The 15,640-nt window shown below is 46.2% G+C and overlaps 1 protein-coding gene across 3 annotated transcripts in view; it reads left to right on the top strand.

Moving 5' to 3' along the window:
* Positions 1-11,776, top strand: part of TXNDC16 (thioredoxin domain containing 16) — a 44,240-nt gene extending 32,464 nt beyond the window's left edge. For all 3 annotated transcript variants that reach the window (XM_060270813.2, XM_035099983.3, XM_088655918.1), the window contains exons 17-21: positions 284-368; positions 1,599-1,731; positions 1,941-2,101; positions 6,001-6,194; positions 8,586-11,776. In XM_060270813.2, coding sequence (XP_060126796.2) covers positions 284-368; positions 1,599-1,731; positions 1,941-2,101; positions 6,001-6,194; positions 8,586-8,890 — 878 coding nt within the window. In that variant the 3' untranslated portion in view covers positions 8,891-11,776. The remainder of the gene's footprint in view (positions 1-283; positions 369-1,598; positions 1,732-1,940; positions 2,102-6,000; positions 6,195-8,585) is intronic.
* Positions 11,777-15,640: the final 3,864 nt, after the last annotated feature.

The raw sequence follows: 15,640 nt of genomic DNA, 5'->3' as shown, positions 1-15,640 counted from the left end.
GGGGTGGTTGGATAAACACCAGCAAACCTGTTTTGATTTAATCTGATAATTAATTAGCTGCAAAAAAATAATGAGAAAAGCATTAAAGGGAAGCGGGGCTTAGCTGATACCAGAGAGAGAAAACGTCTTCTGAATTTGAATCCTCTGCTTGTTCATGTATATTTAGCTGGCATTCCTGCATTGCGGGGGATGGGGGGGTTGGACTGGATGACCCTTGGGTTCCCCTCCAACTGTGCACTTCTGTGATTCAATGATTTACAGGGTGGGTTATCTGTTTTAACAGCGAGAGAAGCTTTCGTTGGAGCCGGAAGAGTCCTCAGTGGATACGTCACAACAGGAATCTATGACGAAGAGGATGCCGAGATTCTGTAGGTGGATTGCTAGCTTGCTCTGAACTTGTTGAGCAACTCAGTTGGTTTAGACCATGGGTCAGCAACCTCTAAGGCCCATGGGCCACAAGCAGCCCACGGGGGTCGTTTAACCGGCCCCCGAGCCACCCGCTCCGTGAGTCCCCATGCGCTGCGCGGGGACCCGCTTCTGCAGTGTTGGAAATCGCATCTGCGCAGACGCAGAGACTGGAAATGGCTGGCGCGCGCAATCTGACCCAAGGAGAGATCTCCCCTGGAGTGAACCAGCCCAGGCAAGGTAAACCTTGCTGACCCCTAGTCTAGGCCAGCCATTGCAAACATACAGCCTAGTGGTTAGAGCAGAGATAGGAAACCTGTGCCCCCACCTGAAGTTGTTGTTGGACTACAACTCCCATCATCAATGTCTGTCGGGCATGCTGTCTGGCGCTGATGGGAGTTGGAGTGCTGCATCATCCAGAATGCCAAAGGTTCTCCACCCCTGAATTTGAGTGATGAGCTAGGATGAGGGAAGATAGGAAGCTGGAAGGCTACCTTATACTTATTCAAGCCATTGGTCCATCTAGCTCAATACTGTCTACCCTGACGGGCAGCAGTTCCCCAGGGTTTCAGGCCAGGGGGTGCTCCTAGCCCTACTGGGAGATAGGGGCTTGGTCCAGCTAAATCAGTGTTGTCCACACTGACTGGCAGTGACTCTCCACAATATCAGGCTGGGGGTCTTTCTCCGTCTTAACCTGGAGTCGCTCAGGACTGGATAAAAGTATTGTTTTTAAAAACATGCCTTTTCTGAGATGCTTGCTGTGACATAGAATCATAAAACTGTAGTGTTGGAAACGAAGAAGTGGGGTCACGAAGAGTCGGACACGACTAAACGACTAAACAACAACAGTGTTGGAAAGAACCCCAAGGGTCATCTAGTCCAACCTCCTGTAATGCAGGAATCTTTTTGCCCAACATGGGTCTCGAACCCACAACCCCGGGATTAAGAGTCTCACGCTCTACCGATTTAGCTACCAAGGCGGAATGTATCTGTTACCCGAAAACAATGTGTGCAGTTTTCCTTCAAAAAGTATTGTTTTATTTGTTTATATTGGATGGCTGTAGGCCAATATAACTGAAAAACCAGCTGTAAAAAGCTTGTACGATGATTTGGCTAAGATTCCTTTCATCGGGTGACGGCTGTATCTTCAAAAGAGTTTTTGAAATGTGTTTCTTTCTGTTTTTCCCTCCCAGGTCCCATAAATATAAGGCGCCCCTTCCAGCTTTGCTGGTTGCTAGGCCCGAGGCGAGGACGGTCATCCACCTCTCAAAGCTCAGTGTGCAAGACATGGTTGAAGTTATCCGCCGTGCATTACTGGAAACCTTTGTAAGCACATTTTCTGCTTCGGATCTCAATGTTAAAGATGCAGAGCTCCTTTTTTTCGGATTCGGATCTGGCAACCGTTCCTTCCCTTGTGATATTTGTCCCGTCTCCCCGCCCACCCCTCTCCTGGGATTCCTGCATTGCACGGGGTGGGGCTGGATGACCCTTTAGGTCCTTTCCAACTCCACACTTTTCTCTGATTCCTGTTGCAGCCCGAAATCACCGTGGGCAACCTCCCGGAGTACTTCCAACTGGAGAAACCTTTGCTCCTCCTGTTCAGCGATGGGGCTCTGGGTGAAAGCCATGAAGGAGAAATGAGGCGTTTGGCCACAGAAGAGCGCCGGGAAGAGTTTGTTCCCTGCTCGATGAACCTGTAAGCAACGCCTTGGGGCAGTGATTCTCCGAGGGTGTGGCAGGAGGGGATGGAAAGTGTAGTGGGAGGATTCAAGGGTGGTCAAAGGAACATGTCAATATTTCAGTGATATCCAGCACCGAGGGCCTTCTGGCGGTTCCCTCATTGCGAGAAGTGAGGTTACAGGGAACCAGACAGAGGGCCTTCTCGGTAGTGGCCCCCTCCCTGTGGAATGCCCTCCCATCAGATGTCAAGGAAATAAGTAACTATTTTACTTTTAGAAGACAACTGGAGGCGGCCCTGTTTAGGGAAGTTTTTAATGTTTAATGCTGTACTGTTTTAATATTCGGTTGGAAGCCGCCCAGAGTGGCTGGGGAAACCCAGCCAGATGGGCGGGGTATAAATATCAAATTATTATTATTATTATTATTATTATTATTATTATTATTATTATTATTATTATATTCAGTGTACAGTGGTACCTTGGTTCTCAAACTTAATCCGTTCCGGAAGTCCGTTCCAAAACCAAAGCATTCCAAAACCAATGCATGCTTTCCAATAGAAAGTAATGCAAAACGGATTAATCCGTTCCAGACTTTTAAAAACAACCCCTAAAACAGCAATTTAACATGAATTTTACTATCTAATGCAGGGGTAGGCAACGTGTAGCCCATGGGCCGAATGCGGCCCACGAAGACCGTTTTACCGGCCCCCGAGCCACCCCTGAACCAAGTCGCCCACTCGGCGAGTCCCCCGCATGCTGCGCTAAACTGGTGCGGCGCTGTGCAGGGACTTGCCGAGTGGCACCGGAAATCTGTGCACATACCGGAAATCGTGTCTGGGCATGCATAGAATAATAATAATAACAAATTTTTATTTATACCCCGCCCTCCCCAGTCAAAAACCGGGCTCAGGGCGGCTGACACCAACAGAATTACAATAAAACATAAAAACAATTAAAATACAGATTAAAATACAGTATTAAAATTTAAAGTGCAGCCTCATTTCAAGTAGTCCATAAGTCTAAGCCATGATGGAGGAAACACAGGGGTCAGGCTGAGTCTAACCCAAAGGCCAGGCGGAACAGCTCTGTCTTGCAGGCCCTGCGGAAAGATGACAAATTCCGCAGGGCCCTGGTCTCCTGGGAAAGAGCGTTCCACCAAGTTGGGGCCAGTAATGAAAAGACCCTTGCTCTAGTAGAGGCCAATCTAGCCATCTTATGACTCGGGATCTCCAGAATATTATTGTTTGTGGACCTTAAGGTCCTCCGCGGGGCATACCAGGAGAGGCGGTCCCGTAGGTACGAGGGTCCCAAGTCGCATAGGGCTTTAAATGTCAAAACCAGCACCTTAAACCTGATCCTGTACTCCACCGGGAGCCAGTGCAGCTGGTAAAGCACTGGATGAATGTGATCCCGCGGCCGGGACCCTGTAAGGAGCCTCGCCGCGGCATTCTGCACCCGCTGGAGTTTCTGGGTCAACTTTATGGGCAGCCCCGCGTAGAGCGAGTTACAATAGTCAAGCCTGGAGGTGATCGTCGCATGGATCACTGTGGCCAGAAGCGATTTCCAGTGCCACAGACATATGCAGACGCGATTTCCGGTGTCACGCTGTGCCAGTCTGGCCCACAGATGAGCTCCATGGGAGTGATCGGACCCATGGCCGGTAAACCTTGCCGACCCCTGATCTAACGAGACCATTGATCCATAAAACGAAAGCAACAGTCAATGTACTGTACTATAAAATAAATAAGGCGGTATTGTACATGATAAAAATTAAAATATTTTTTCCCCTTACCTGCACTGATGATAGTCATTGTTTGGATGGGGGGCTTTTATCTGTTTCTGCAGTCACACAATCAATCAATCAATCAATAGCTGAACTGGGTTCCACACAGCCACAAAAACGAATTAATCAAAAAAAGCCTCAAAAACAAAAATGCAAAATAAATAGCAAAAACAAAAGTGGCAAACTTAATCCGTTCCAGAAGTCCGTTTGATCTCCGGAATGTTCGAAAACCAAGGCGCAGCTTCTGATTGGTGCTCCAGAAACAATAGCCGACAGCCACATCGGACGTTTGGCTTCTGAAAACGTTCAAAAACCGAAACACTTACTTGCAGGTTTTCTACATTTGGGAACCAAGGTGTTTGAGAACCAAGGGACCACTGTATAGGATTTGCAGAATATGGCTAGATATCTTTTTCAAAACGAGAGCAAAAACATCAAGCAATATTGAGGACATCTTGTAGTAAACAGGGATTTTCAACTCAGAAAGATATGCAAGATCAGAAAAGAGAAAAGTTTATTTTTGCGATGAGATGAGAATTTATTTGACTAAGACCTAATAGAAATGAGATTACCTGACAAAAGCAAGCTCACACCTCTCAACGGAGTTTGTGTACATGCTTAAGGTACATATGTAAGAGGCTCTTTTCTAATTATATTTTGGGAATGATTTATATACTTATGTGGCTGCATTGTTTTGTCCTTTCCCACGATTGTATTTTTAAAGCAGTTTGTTTCTGTGTTATCAATTCAGGCACTGCTAGGAGTTGTTTCTTTTTGTTCCCCAATGTATTGCTTATCTAAAAAATTTGGTATGGCAAGAGCCAATTTTTATTCTGAAAGTGTTGCCCCAGAGAAAAATGTTTGAGAACCGCTGCATTAGGGAAACACAGAAAGTCTCCCAGTGACTAACCCTGGACCTAAGTGGTTCACTGCTTTGACAATTAATGCAAATAGTACAAATTAATATTATATAATAAGGCTAACTAATATTCCAAACAAATTCCCAAACTGGTGGGGCGGCACCTTGACGGTGGGATGAGGGCATAGACCCAGCCGCCTCGTGTTCAAATTATTGTTTCAACAGGGGTGGGGATTTAGCTTGGGTGAGTGCTGTTTTATTTTGAGGGTGGGGTTGTTTTAAATGGTTAAATGTTAATTTGGATTCTTGTATTTGCGGGCTGGAGTATTGTTTAGGGGCTTTTCTTGGGGAGTGTATTGTTTTGTAGTGTGTATACATTAGTATTATTGATTGTTTTGATTATTCTTAATGTGTTTTGATTATTCTTATTGTGTTTTGATTATTTTGATAATGTGTTTTATATTTTGTATATTGTAACTTTGTTTTGGGAACTGACCTGAGACCTACGGGTATAGGGCAGTATACAAATTTAATAATAATAACAATAATACAGTGGTACCTCCATTTACGAACTCAATTGGTTCCGGGGAGCCGGTCGCTCCCCGAGCCGGTCGTAAACGGAGCGCCTCTTCTGCGCATGCGCAAAGTGCCGATAGAGCGTTTCTGCGCGAGCTGCGCAGATCGCTTCTGTGCATGCGCGAACTGCACAGATCGCTTCTGCGCATGCGCGAGCTGCGCAGATCGCTTCTGCACACCCGCGCACCGCGGAACCTGGATGTAAGCACCTCCGGGTCTGCGGCAGTCGCAAACTGATGGATCGCAAACCGCAGCAATCATAAACCGAGATATGACTGTAATAATAATAATAATAATAATAATAATAATTAATAATAATGTTTCTCGAGTTAGAATTTGCTTGTTTCTTATCCCGCATGTGAGTTAAAAGCTTTGACCCAAATGGCTTTTAATATTTGACAATCTGTGCTGTAGAGTCTCCATTTTGCTTTGCTTTTAACGAATCCATTTACACCACAAGAGTGTGCCATTTCCCAGAAACCAGGGCAAACTCTTTCTGTGGCCTTCATGATTCAGAGCCTGCGGTTGCGGCTTAAAACAACCCCATATGCTTCTGGAGATCGAAATCAGTTTAACGGCATCTTCATCTGACAATGAGCTCAGACCGGGTCCTTTTAAAGTGCCTCTTTAGAGCACAGCTGTTTACTTTTCCACTCACTAAGTGCTATCATTTAATCTCTTGGTTTTTCCAATGGCAGCAAAAACACCCCTGCAGGAAGAGGAATCCTAAAGGCCTATTTTGGGAGCTCCGTCCCTCCGCTGCCTCTCCTCCTCTGGATCAACCTCCATTCTGGGGGTCAAGTGTTTGCTTTTCCTCCGGATCAATCGGTTTCTGAAGCAAACATCTTAGCTTGGATCAAAAAGCTGAAATCTGGCCAAGAAGTTCCGAGCAGTAAGTATGCAAAGCTGTCCTTTCTTAACCAAATACTCTCCTCCTGTCGGCGCTCCGTGTTGTTGGCGCCCAAAGGCGAAAGGAGATCTGGAGAAAATGCAAAAAGTATGAACCAGGCTTCTGATGATGAGATTTCACCCCCTCCAAAAAAAAAAAAAATGCCACCTGCATCCAGCTTTCTTTCCCTCAAGCGTACAGGTCCTCCATCATTACTGAGAACTTGACTTCTCTTATGAGAAGTTACGCTCGCACTGGGAAATTCTAACCACTGAAAGGCTGCTTTTTTTTACTGGTAATTCTAAAATAAAAATGATAACAACCACCCAGTGGAGAAATCTTGCTATTGCTAGCCAACGTGTCACGTTGCTTACTGAAAAGGATTCCGAGATCATGCGAAACTGCTCTCTAGCAAGCTTTGTATTTCATGTTTGTACTGTGCAAACATAATTTATATATATATATATAGAAAGGCGGGGGGGGGGGGAGAGAAAGAGAGAGACAGAGATTGGCGTTGACCACAGAATAGCAGCGCACTACCTTTCCTTTAAAACCCAAATCAGTCAGGATTCTAGTGCTTAGAATCAGAGGAAAGTATCAGATTGGTTAAGTCTGCATTGTAGTGTGTTCCTGCATTCAAGAGCCATTGTGGGCAACTTTCTGGGGGCCACATTAATTAATTAATTAATTACATGTATTCACTAGGGACCCAGGTGGCGCTGTGGTTAAACCACTGAGCCTAGGGCTTGCTGATCAGAAGGTCGGCGGTTCGAATCCCTGTGAAGGAGTGAGCTCCTGTTGCTTGGTCCCAGCTCCTGCCAACCTAGCAGTTCGAAAGCACGTCAAAATGCAAGTAGATAAATAGGGACCGCTACAGCGGGAAGGTAAACGGTGTTTCCATGTGCTGCTCTGGTTTGCCAGAAGCGGCTTTGTCATGCTGGCCGCATGACCTGGAAGCTGTATGCCAGCTCCCCCGGCCAATAATGCGAGATGAGCGTGCAATCCCAGAGTCGGTCACGACTGGACCTAATGGTCAGGGGTCCCTTTACCTTTACCTTTTCTTTAAAACCCAAATCATTCATTCCTGCATTCAAGAGCCATCGTGGGCAACTTTCTGGGGGCCGCATTAATTAATTACATGTGTTCACTTGGCATGATTTAACCAGCAGAGGGAGGCAGAATGTCAACCTCTTTCTTTTTCCTGTTGAGAGAAAGTTCAGGAGAAAGGTCAGGTGAAAGTGTTCATAAATTATTATTATTATTATTATTATTATTATTATTATTATTATTATTATTACTACTGATAGGCTCCCCGTTAATACCAGAGGGCTGCTCTCAGGCCAGTTCTGGGAGCGGTGCTATTGGGGCGCCAAATTCCTTTTCACTAAATGCAAGCTGGCAGGAGAAACCTGGAGAAGCCCTCATCCTGCAAATCCTCCAGGAAAGGAGAGCCCATCGTGCCTGGGGGAATCTCTGGCTCATGGGCAAATCTTCGCCCACCCCAGTTTTTTGGGGGGGTGGATTGCAGCTTTCCACATGTGACCTGTGTGTTCTGCATATGGCTATCTTCCAGGGATTCTTCAGTTGTGATCCCTACATTGCATTAAAGCACAGTAGCAATGCTTTGAAGCAATCTACAGTCGCAAAAATAAGGCAGGTCTTAAGAAACATAGAGTGACTGTTTTTTTTTTGGGGGGGGGGAACCATCATAACACTGTGATGCATGGTCTTTAGTAGATTTGATCCATCCGTATCTAGCTGTCTAGCTAGTTAGCGATCTTTCGAGTTTAATTACTTGGTAATGATTATATTTTCTATATTTGTAAAGCTTTTTAAAAATATTTTAGCCTGCTTTAATTTGTGTAAGCTGCCTTGTGTCTGGGGAAAAGGTGGGATATAATAGTAGTAGTAGTAGTAAAAATAAATTAATTTAAAAAATGCAAAAAGCCCTGGGTAAAGAGGATGAACTCTATTTTGGTTTTCTACACTTATTTATTAGGAGAGGTTACTGTTTTGCTGTTTGGATTTACTTATTTACTTGTTTTCATCCTGTATTTTATTCTGTTAACCCGCCCCGGGATCTTATAATGAAGAGCAGCAGCATATAATATATAGACTTAGGATATTCGGGACACATTCCAGGCAGTCAGAAACACTCAAGGAGGATGCAAAGCAGGGCTGGTGAGGGGTGTGGCTCAGGAGGGGGTGTGGCCTGGGGAGAGTAACGGGGGGGCCTGGTAGAGAGGCATTGAGGGCCACATTTGGTTCCTGGCCTGTGGCTCCTCATCCGTGGTCTAGGTGGACCAGAACTCCTCTTGCGTCCTTTGGCACCTATTAACGCAACCGTAAGCGCTATCCTGACTTGCCGATGTGCTCTTCCTGTCCCGCCCCCAGCTGTCCTGTCGGGTGACGAGTGGAAGCCCCGCCTCCCCGCCTACGACTTCCTGAGCATGATGGAACCGTCGCTGCCGGAATTTACCATCTACAGCCGGGGGAGCGTTGGAACCTACCAGAAGGAAGAGGAGGAGGAGGGGGGCCCCAGAGGAATGGCATCAGCGGGGGCAGCAAGAGAGGACCCCACGGAAGACTCTATCGTATCTGAGCTGGAGAAAGACCAGCCGACTGGAGGGGACCTGAGAGGAACAGCCCCCCGCCTGGCAGCAAGGGAGAAGCAGGCGAAACGCCACGCCGAGCTGTGAAATTCGCAGAATTTTTCGGAAGCAGGAAACGGGCAGCATGGCCCAGGGGTGATGGGAATTGTAGTCCACCTGGAGGGTCCTTTGGTGCCGGTGACTCCTGCTCTAACCTGCGACCATACTCAGATTTGCTGGTTTTCCCCCCAGGGCATCGCCAGAAGCTTCTCTCGGTCCTTTCCGGTCCGGGGCTGAAACCTTGACCCTTGTGTGGGCAAAATGTAGTTCCACCCCTGAGCTGCGGCCTCTCAATCTCCGGGCAGGTGTAGGAGCATCTTCCGGGACATGGAAAATGGCGACCTCAATGGTGGCGGCTTGGTGTTGTCTTCTTCGCCGAAGGATTTCAGCTGACTTCTCTTGAGGCCTCACCAGAGCCTGTGTGTCCTCCTCATACCTGCCAAGTCCCTGCCTGAGAAATAAGGAACTGGACCAGAAGTAGCAGACCGGAAGTCGCGCTGCAGCCATTTTGGAACTCGGCAGAGCAGCATCAAAAGTCGCTTCAGAGCATGCTCCGCCCAGTTCCAAAATGGCCGCTGTGCCAGAATAAACCGGGGGAAAACAAAAAAAATTCTGTTTTTTCGGCTGGGAACAGCTGAAAAAATGGGGGTTTCCCGGGGAAAACGGGAGACTTGGCAGCTATGGTCCTCCTGCCCTTCTTTCGGAGGTCATTTGTAAACTCTTGGTGTCTTTTGTTCCAAAATGAGCCTACGTTCTGGAGCCAGGAGGAGCCTTGTTTTGGAAGGTTTGTGTATGTGTGGTGTGAGAGAGGAATTATGGCTCCTACACGTGAGCTGTTCTTCGAGAACTCATTCTGATTTGCTTGCACAAACTTGTAGAGTTGGAAGGGACCTCGAGGGTCGGGAGTCCGGGTGCCTTCAATGCAGGAATCTTTTGCCCAATGTGGTGTTCGAACCCACGACCCTGAGATGAAGAGTCTCATGCTCTACCCATTGAGCTGTCCCTGCCTCACAGAGGTTAGACTGTAGACACTTCCAGGCGGTTGCTGTTTTGGGTGGGATTCAATCACATATTGGCAAATTGAGGTTGCACAATTGATTGGCAGGTCTTGTGCAACGAACCAGCCTTAGCTCAGTTGCAGAGCTTCTCCATGTAGGGGTGAGAGGAGCCCTTTTCCTGAAACCCTGGAGAGCTGCTGCCGGTCAGTGTAGGCAATACTGAACTAGATGGACCAGTGGTCTGATTCAGTATAAGGCAGCTTCCTAGTATTCCAAAAGATGTGTGTTTGTGTGTGAAGGGAAGGAGTGGGAAAATGCTCTGGAAAGTCTGTGGGATCACAGTTGCGTTGACGCAACTTCGCCTAACGTCCCTGCAAACAAGCCAGTGTGAGCGCTCATTAAATAGCCAATGTTATCTAATCTCCCTACAAACAAATCAGGCCGAATGCTCAATGAGCACGTCGGCCAGAAGCAACCTTTATCCAGTCTTTATCGAGCATTTGTTCAGATTTGTTTGCAAAGTGGCAACGCGACAATGAGCATTCCTCTTGGTTTGCTTCCTCGATGGTTCCGTGGCTTCCCATTAAGCACCCACCCACCCTTTGCGGCGCATTCCCTGTCGCCTTGCCAACCCCAAAAAGCAGCATGCTGTTCCTGTTGCAGAACGTAGTTAATTACAGCCATACCTTGGATCCCGAACGCCTTGGTACTCGGACATTTTGGCTCCCGGATGCCGCAAGCCCGGAAGCGACTGTTCCTGTTTGCAAACATTCTTTGGAACCCGAATGTCCAACCGGAAGCCATGCCTTGCTTTCTGAATATTTTGGAAGTCGAACAGACTTCTGGGACGGATTCCGTTAGACTTCTAAGGTACGGCTGTATGGCGAAAACAGGCCCTATTGAAAGCACTCGGGGGGGGGGGGGGAAGCGGAGGGCGCCCAGAGCAGAATTGCTCGATGGGTAAAATCCCCTCCCCATGGGGGGTGCCCAGGGGTGTGATGCGATAGCAACTTTCACAATTCTGCCACCTTGTAAAAGAGCCAGCTGCTGGCTGGCATTCATTCTTCACATGACCAAGAACTGGCCCTTGATGGCTTCCAGATGGGGCTGATAGTTGAGAGCGGTTTTAATGGAGCTCTTGTTATCCGGACCCAGCTGGAGCTTGGACCTGTAAAACCCTAAGTGCCGCTCGTGATTAATAGAGCTTGCTGAGCTGGGACCTGAAAGCTTTTATGAGCTCATGGGGGAAAGCTGGTCCACTAGGCATTAATTTTATCTTGGGGGAATGACATTATACATATGGCTATGCTTTATGCCGCCTTGAATGGAGGCTGTAAGAGCTCAGGGGCCAGGTGAACAGCAGCTGTAGGCAAACAGTGCATTTGTTATTGCTTTTAAACTGGCCTCAGTCCTAAGATCAAGGAAGGCATGTGCCTAGAGCCCTGATCCGCCTGCGGTCCCCTAAATGCCTCTCCAGAGTGTCAGGGGACTCTCCTGAAGTCCTGGAGAACCACTGCTGGGCAGTTTTGACAGTGCCGAGCTCGGTGGTCCCGTGGTCTGGCTCAGTAGAAGGCAGTTTGCTACGTTCCTGCTTTCCCCCACTGATGAAAAGCGTCTGCGGAGGGCTGGGCTGGCCGCTACTGAGCATTGTGGGAGAACTGCAAGGAGGAGATGGGATAAACTTACGGATGTCTTCTCTTCTCCAGGCTTTGTAATAGTGTGATGTTGAATGTTCATTATCTGACCTACACCAGACAGCCCCAGGGTGGCTTGCAGCAGTAGAAATCACAGCGTTAAAAAAACAGTCACAGCTAGAGTGGGTCTCTCCCCCTCCCCCTTTGTGTATGTGTATAATCAAGTGTCAAATTTTAGGATTCTAGCCAATATATCTTCTTGTGCACAAGACTGCCCTGGTATCCACATCTCTTTCAGCTCTGGAAGTCTTTGAGCTTCATCACCAACAAGACATGGAAGTCATAGAATCATAGAGTTGGAAGAGACCACAAGGGCCATCCAGTCCAACCCCCTGCCAAGCGGGAAACACCATCAAAGCATTCCTGACAGATGGCTGTCAAGCCTCCGCTTAAAGACCTCCAAAGAAGGAGACTCCACCACACTCCTTGGCAGCAAATTCCACTGTCGAACAGCTCTTATTGTCAGGAAGTTCTTCCTAATGTTTAGGTGGAATCTTCTTTCTTGTAGCTTGAATCCATTGCTCCGTGTCCGCTTCTCTGGAGCAGCAGAAAATAACCTTTCTCCCTCCTCTATATGACATCCTTTTGTATATTTGAACATGGCTATCATATCACCCCTTAACCTTCTCTTCTCCAAGCTAAACATACCCAGCTCCCTAAGCCGTTCCTCATAAGGCATCGTTTCCAGGCCTTTGACCATTTTGGTTGCCCTCTTCTGGACACGTTCCAGCTTGTCAGTATCCTTCTTGTACTATGGTGCTCAGAACTGGACACAGTACTCCAGGTGAGGTCTGACCAGAGCAGAATACAGTGGTACTATTACTTCCCTAGATCTAGATGCTATACTCCTATTGAAGCAGCCCAGAATTGCATTGGCTTTTTAAGCTGCTGCATCACACTGCTGACTCATGTCAAGTTTGTGGTCTTCCAAGACTCCTAGATCCTTTTCACATGTACTGCTCTCAAGCCAGGTGTCACCCATCCTGTATTTCTGCCTTTCATTTTTTTTGCCCAAGTGTAGTAATTTACATTTCTCCCTGTTAAAATTCATCTTGTTTGCTTTGGCCCAGTTGTCTAATCTGTTAAGGTCATTTTGAAGTGTGATCCTGTCCTCTGGGGTATTAGCCACCCCTCCCAGTTTGGTGTCATCTGCAAACTTGCTCAGGATGCCCTCAAGCCCATCATCCAAGTCATTGATAAAGATGTTGAATAAGACTGGGCCTAAGACAGAACCCTGTGGCACCCCACTAGTCACTACTCTCCAGGATGAGGAGGAGCCATTGATGAGCACCCTTTGGGTTCAGTCAGTCAGCCAGTTACAAATCCACTGAATGTTAGCATTGTCTAGCCCGCATTTTACCAGCTTCTTTACAAGAATATCACGGGGCACCTTGTCAAAGGCCTTGCTGAAATCAAGGCTATATCCACAGCACTCCCTTCATCTACCAGGCTTGTAATTCTGTCAAAAAAATGAGATCAGATTAGTCTGACATGACTTATTTTTCAGAAAGTGAATGAATGGTAGTGAATAGCTGAGCAAAACGGTACAGTGGTACCTTGGTTCTCAAACAACTTGGAACCCAAACACTGCAAACCCGGAAGTATGTGTTCCGGTTTGCCAACTTTTTTCGGAAGCCAAACGTGCTCCATTTTGAGTGTTATGCTTCCAATTTGAGTGCCATATTTCCATTTTGAATGTTACTTTGAGGTCTGTTTTTGCTATTTATTTTGCTTTTTTTGTTTTTGTGGCTCTTTATGTTTGTTTTTGTGACTGTGTGGAACCCGGTTCAGCTACTGATTAATTGATTATGTGACTGCAGTACATTGTTTATTGCTTTCATTTTACGGATCAATGGTCTCATTAGATAGTAAAATTGCTGTTAAAGGGGTTGTTTTTAAAAGTCTGGAACGGATTAATCCATTTTGCATTACTTTCTATGGGAAAGCGTGCCTTGGTTTTGGAACGCTTCGGTTTTGGAACAGAATTCCAGAACGTATTAAGTGTGAGAACCAAGGTAACAATGTAGTTCCATTTATAAGATCCCCTGCAAGGTCTGTGAAGCTGGGCCTGGCCAATTTGAAAATAACATATATATATATATATATATTAAAAAAACAAACCTGCTGATTTTTGCAGAAAAGTCACGTTTCAAGGACGGCTTTGGGATGGGTGTTGATGCAGATCGTGAGCATCCTGCTTGGGTGTATATATTTGTTCCGTTTCCCCCCCCCCAGCCCAGCCCCCACACGCACGATACCTGCTCAACCTGTACATTTGTAAACAGAGCAGATTGTTCCAAGGGAACCATAAACCCTCGGCGTTCTTTCCTCTGCAAAAGGTTGCCTTGAACTTCGCACCACTCACAGAAAGTGGAAGTCCAAAAGTGTCCTTCTGCTGGGGAGGGAGAAGATGGACTAAGATTAGGGGGGAAACCAGAGGAGGAAACTTAAGTAAATAAGCAGGGAGCACAAATGTCAGGACCAAAGATGAATTTCACTTAATTAGTGTGGGAACGCTGCTTGATTCCGCACACCCGTCAATCTGCTCCGGGGATCTCGCTCTGCTTAATACATTTTCCTTTCTGCTGATGGAGGAGCCATAGGGATGGATGAGAGAGAGAGAGTACACAAAGCTATCTTTGAGGAGAGGAGGACTTGGCCAAAGTAAACTGAAATGGCTCGATATGTAAGGGGCTCAGCAGCCAACATAAACTGCCTGCCTGTAGATTGTAGAGGTTCTCAAGCTTCAGAGGAAACAGCCTCCTTTGGTCAAATTGACTTCCTCATGTATGTTGCGCCAGGCTTTGAGGCTTGTGGCAGGATCCAACCCACAAGGGATGGATCCCATGAGTCGGCTAGGCATTAAGGCGATATCTGGTTTTCAACATAGTGATATAGCATCAGCTAAACATCACAATATACTGATATAGAATCATAGAATCGTAGAGTTGGAAGAGACCACAAGGGCCATCCAGTCCAACCCCCTGCCGAGCAGGAAACACCATCAAAGCATTCTTGACATATGCTTGAAACAAGTACTGACAGAGGATGAGGATAAAGAAATTAAGAAGTAAGATTTAGATTGAGTTTATAAGCATAAGATATAAAAGATATAGCAATAAGGTAATATTGAAGTAATATTAGAGTTTATATAAGATTTAGAATTTACTAAGTATGAATTGCAAAGAACCGCAGTAGGAGGTGGAAAGAGGAAGTCATTAGATTAGAAATAATGGTTTATAAGCAAGAATTTTTGTTTTTTGTATTTTCTACGTTTTTGTATTTTGTATTTTTTGTGTTTTGTATTTTTGTGTTTTATATTTCTTTTTTGTGCATTGTATTTTTGTATGTTTTAGTTGTTTATAAAAATCTTGAATAAATACTTAAAAAAAATGTTTAGCCTGGAGAAGAGAAGGTTAAGGGGTGATATTATAGCCATGTTCAAATATATAAAAGGATGTCATACAGAGGAGGGGAAAAGGTTGTTTTCTGCTCCTCCAGAGAAGCGGACACGGAGCAATGGATTCAAACTACAAGAAAGAAGATTCCACCTAAACATTAGGAAGAACTTCCTAACAATACTGTTTGCTGACAACACTGACAACAACTTCCTGACAATACTGTTTTCCTGACAACACTGTTTGGCAGTGGAATTTGCTACCGAGGAGTGTGGTGGAGTCTCCTTCTTTGGAGGTCTTTAAGCAGAGGCTTGACGGCCATATGTCAAGAATGCTTTGATGGTGTTTCCTGCTCGGCAGGGGGTTGGACTGGATGGCCCTTGTGGTCTCTTCCAATTCTATGATTCCCATCAGAGGACAACTGGATTCCCTGCTCTGCTCACCATGGCAGACTAGCTACCTGGTTCCTGGCTTGTGTTTACGTCTTTCTCTCTCTCCTGGAATCCTTTTGGCCCTTTCTTCCAGCACATGTTGCTGGTCCCTTGGCAGCTGCCAACCTAAACAGCGGTTCCCAAAGTGCCCTTGCAATGCCCTGCGTAATATCTAAATTGGGTGGCTTGTGCAATTTTTATTTGAAGTAAAACCTTAGTGGTTGACATTAACTCAACACTGTTTAGTCTTGTTTTTGAACAAAAGCCAGCCACCACC

The sequence above is a fragment of the Zootoca vivipara genome, chromosome 1, assembly GCF_965207765.1.
Source record: "Zootoca vivipara chromosome 1, rZooViv2.hap1.1, whole genome shotgun sequence".
NCBI lineage: Eukaryota > Metazoa > Chordata > Lepidosauria > Squamata > Lacertidae > Zootoca > Zootoca vivipara.
Note: the sequence above shows the minus strand (reverse complement) of the source record. Positions and strands in the feature narration are given on the sequence as shown.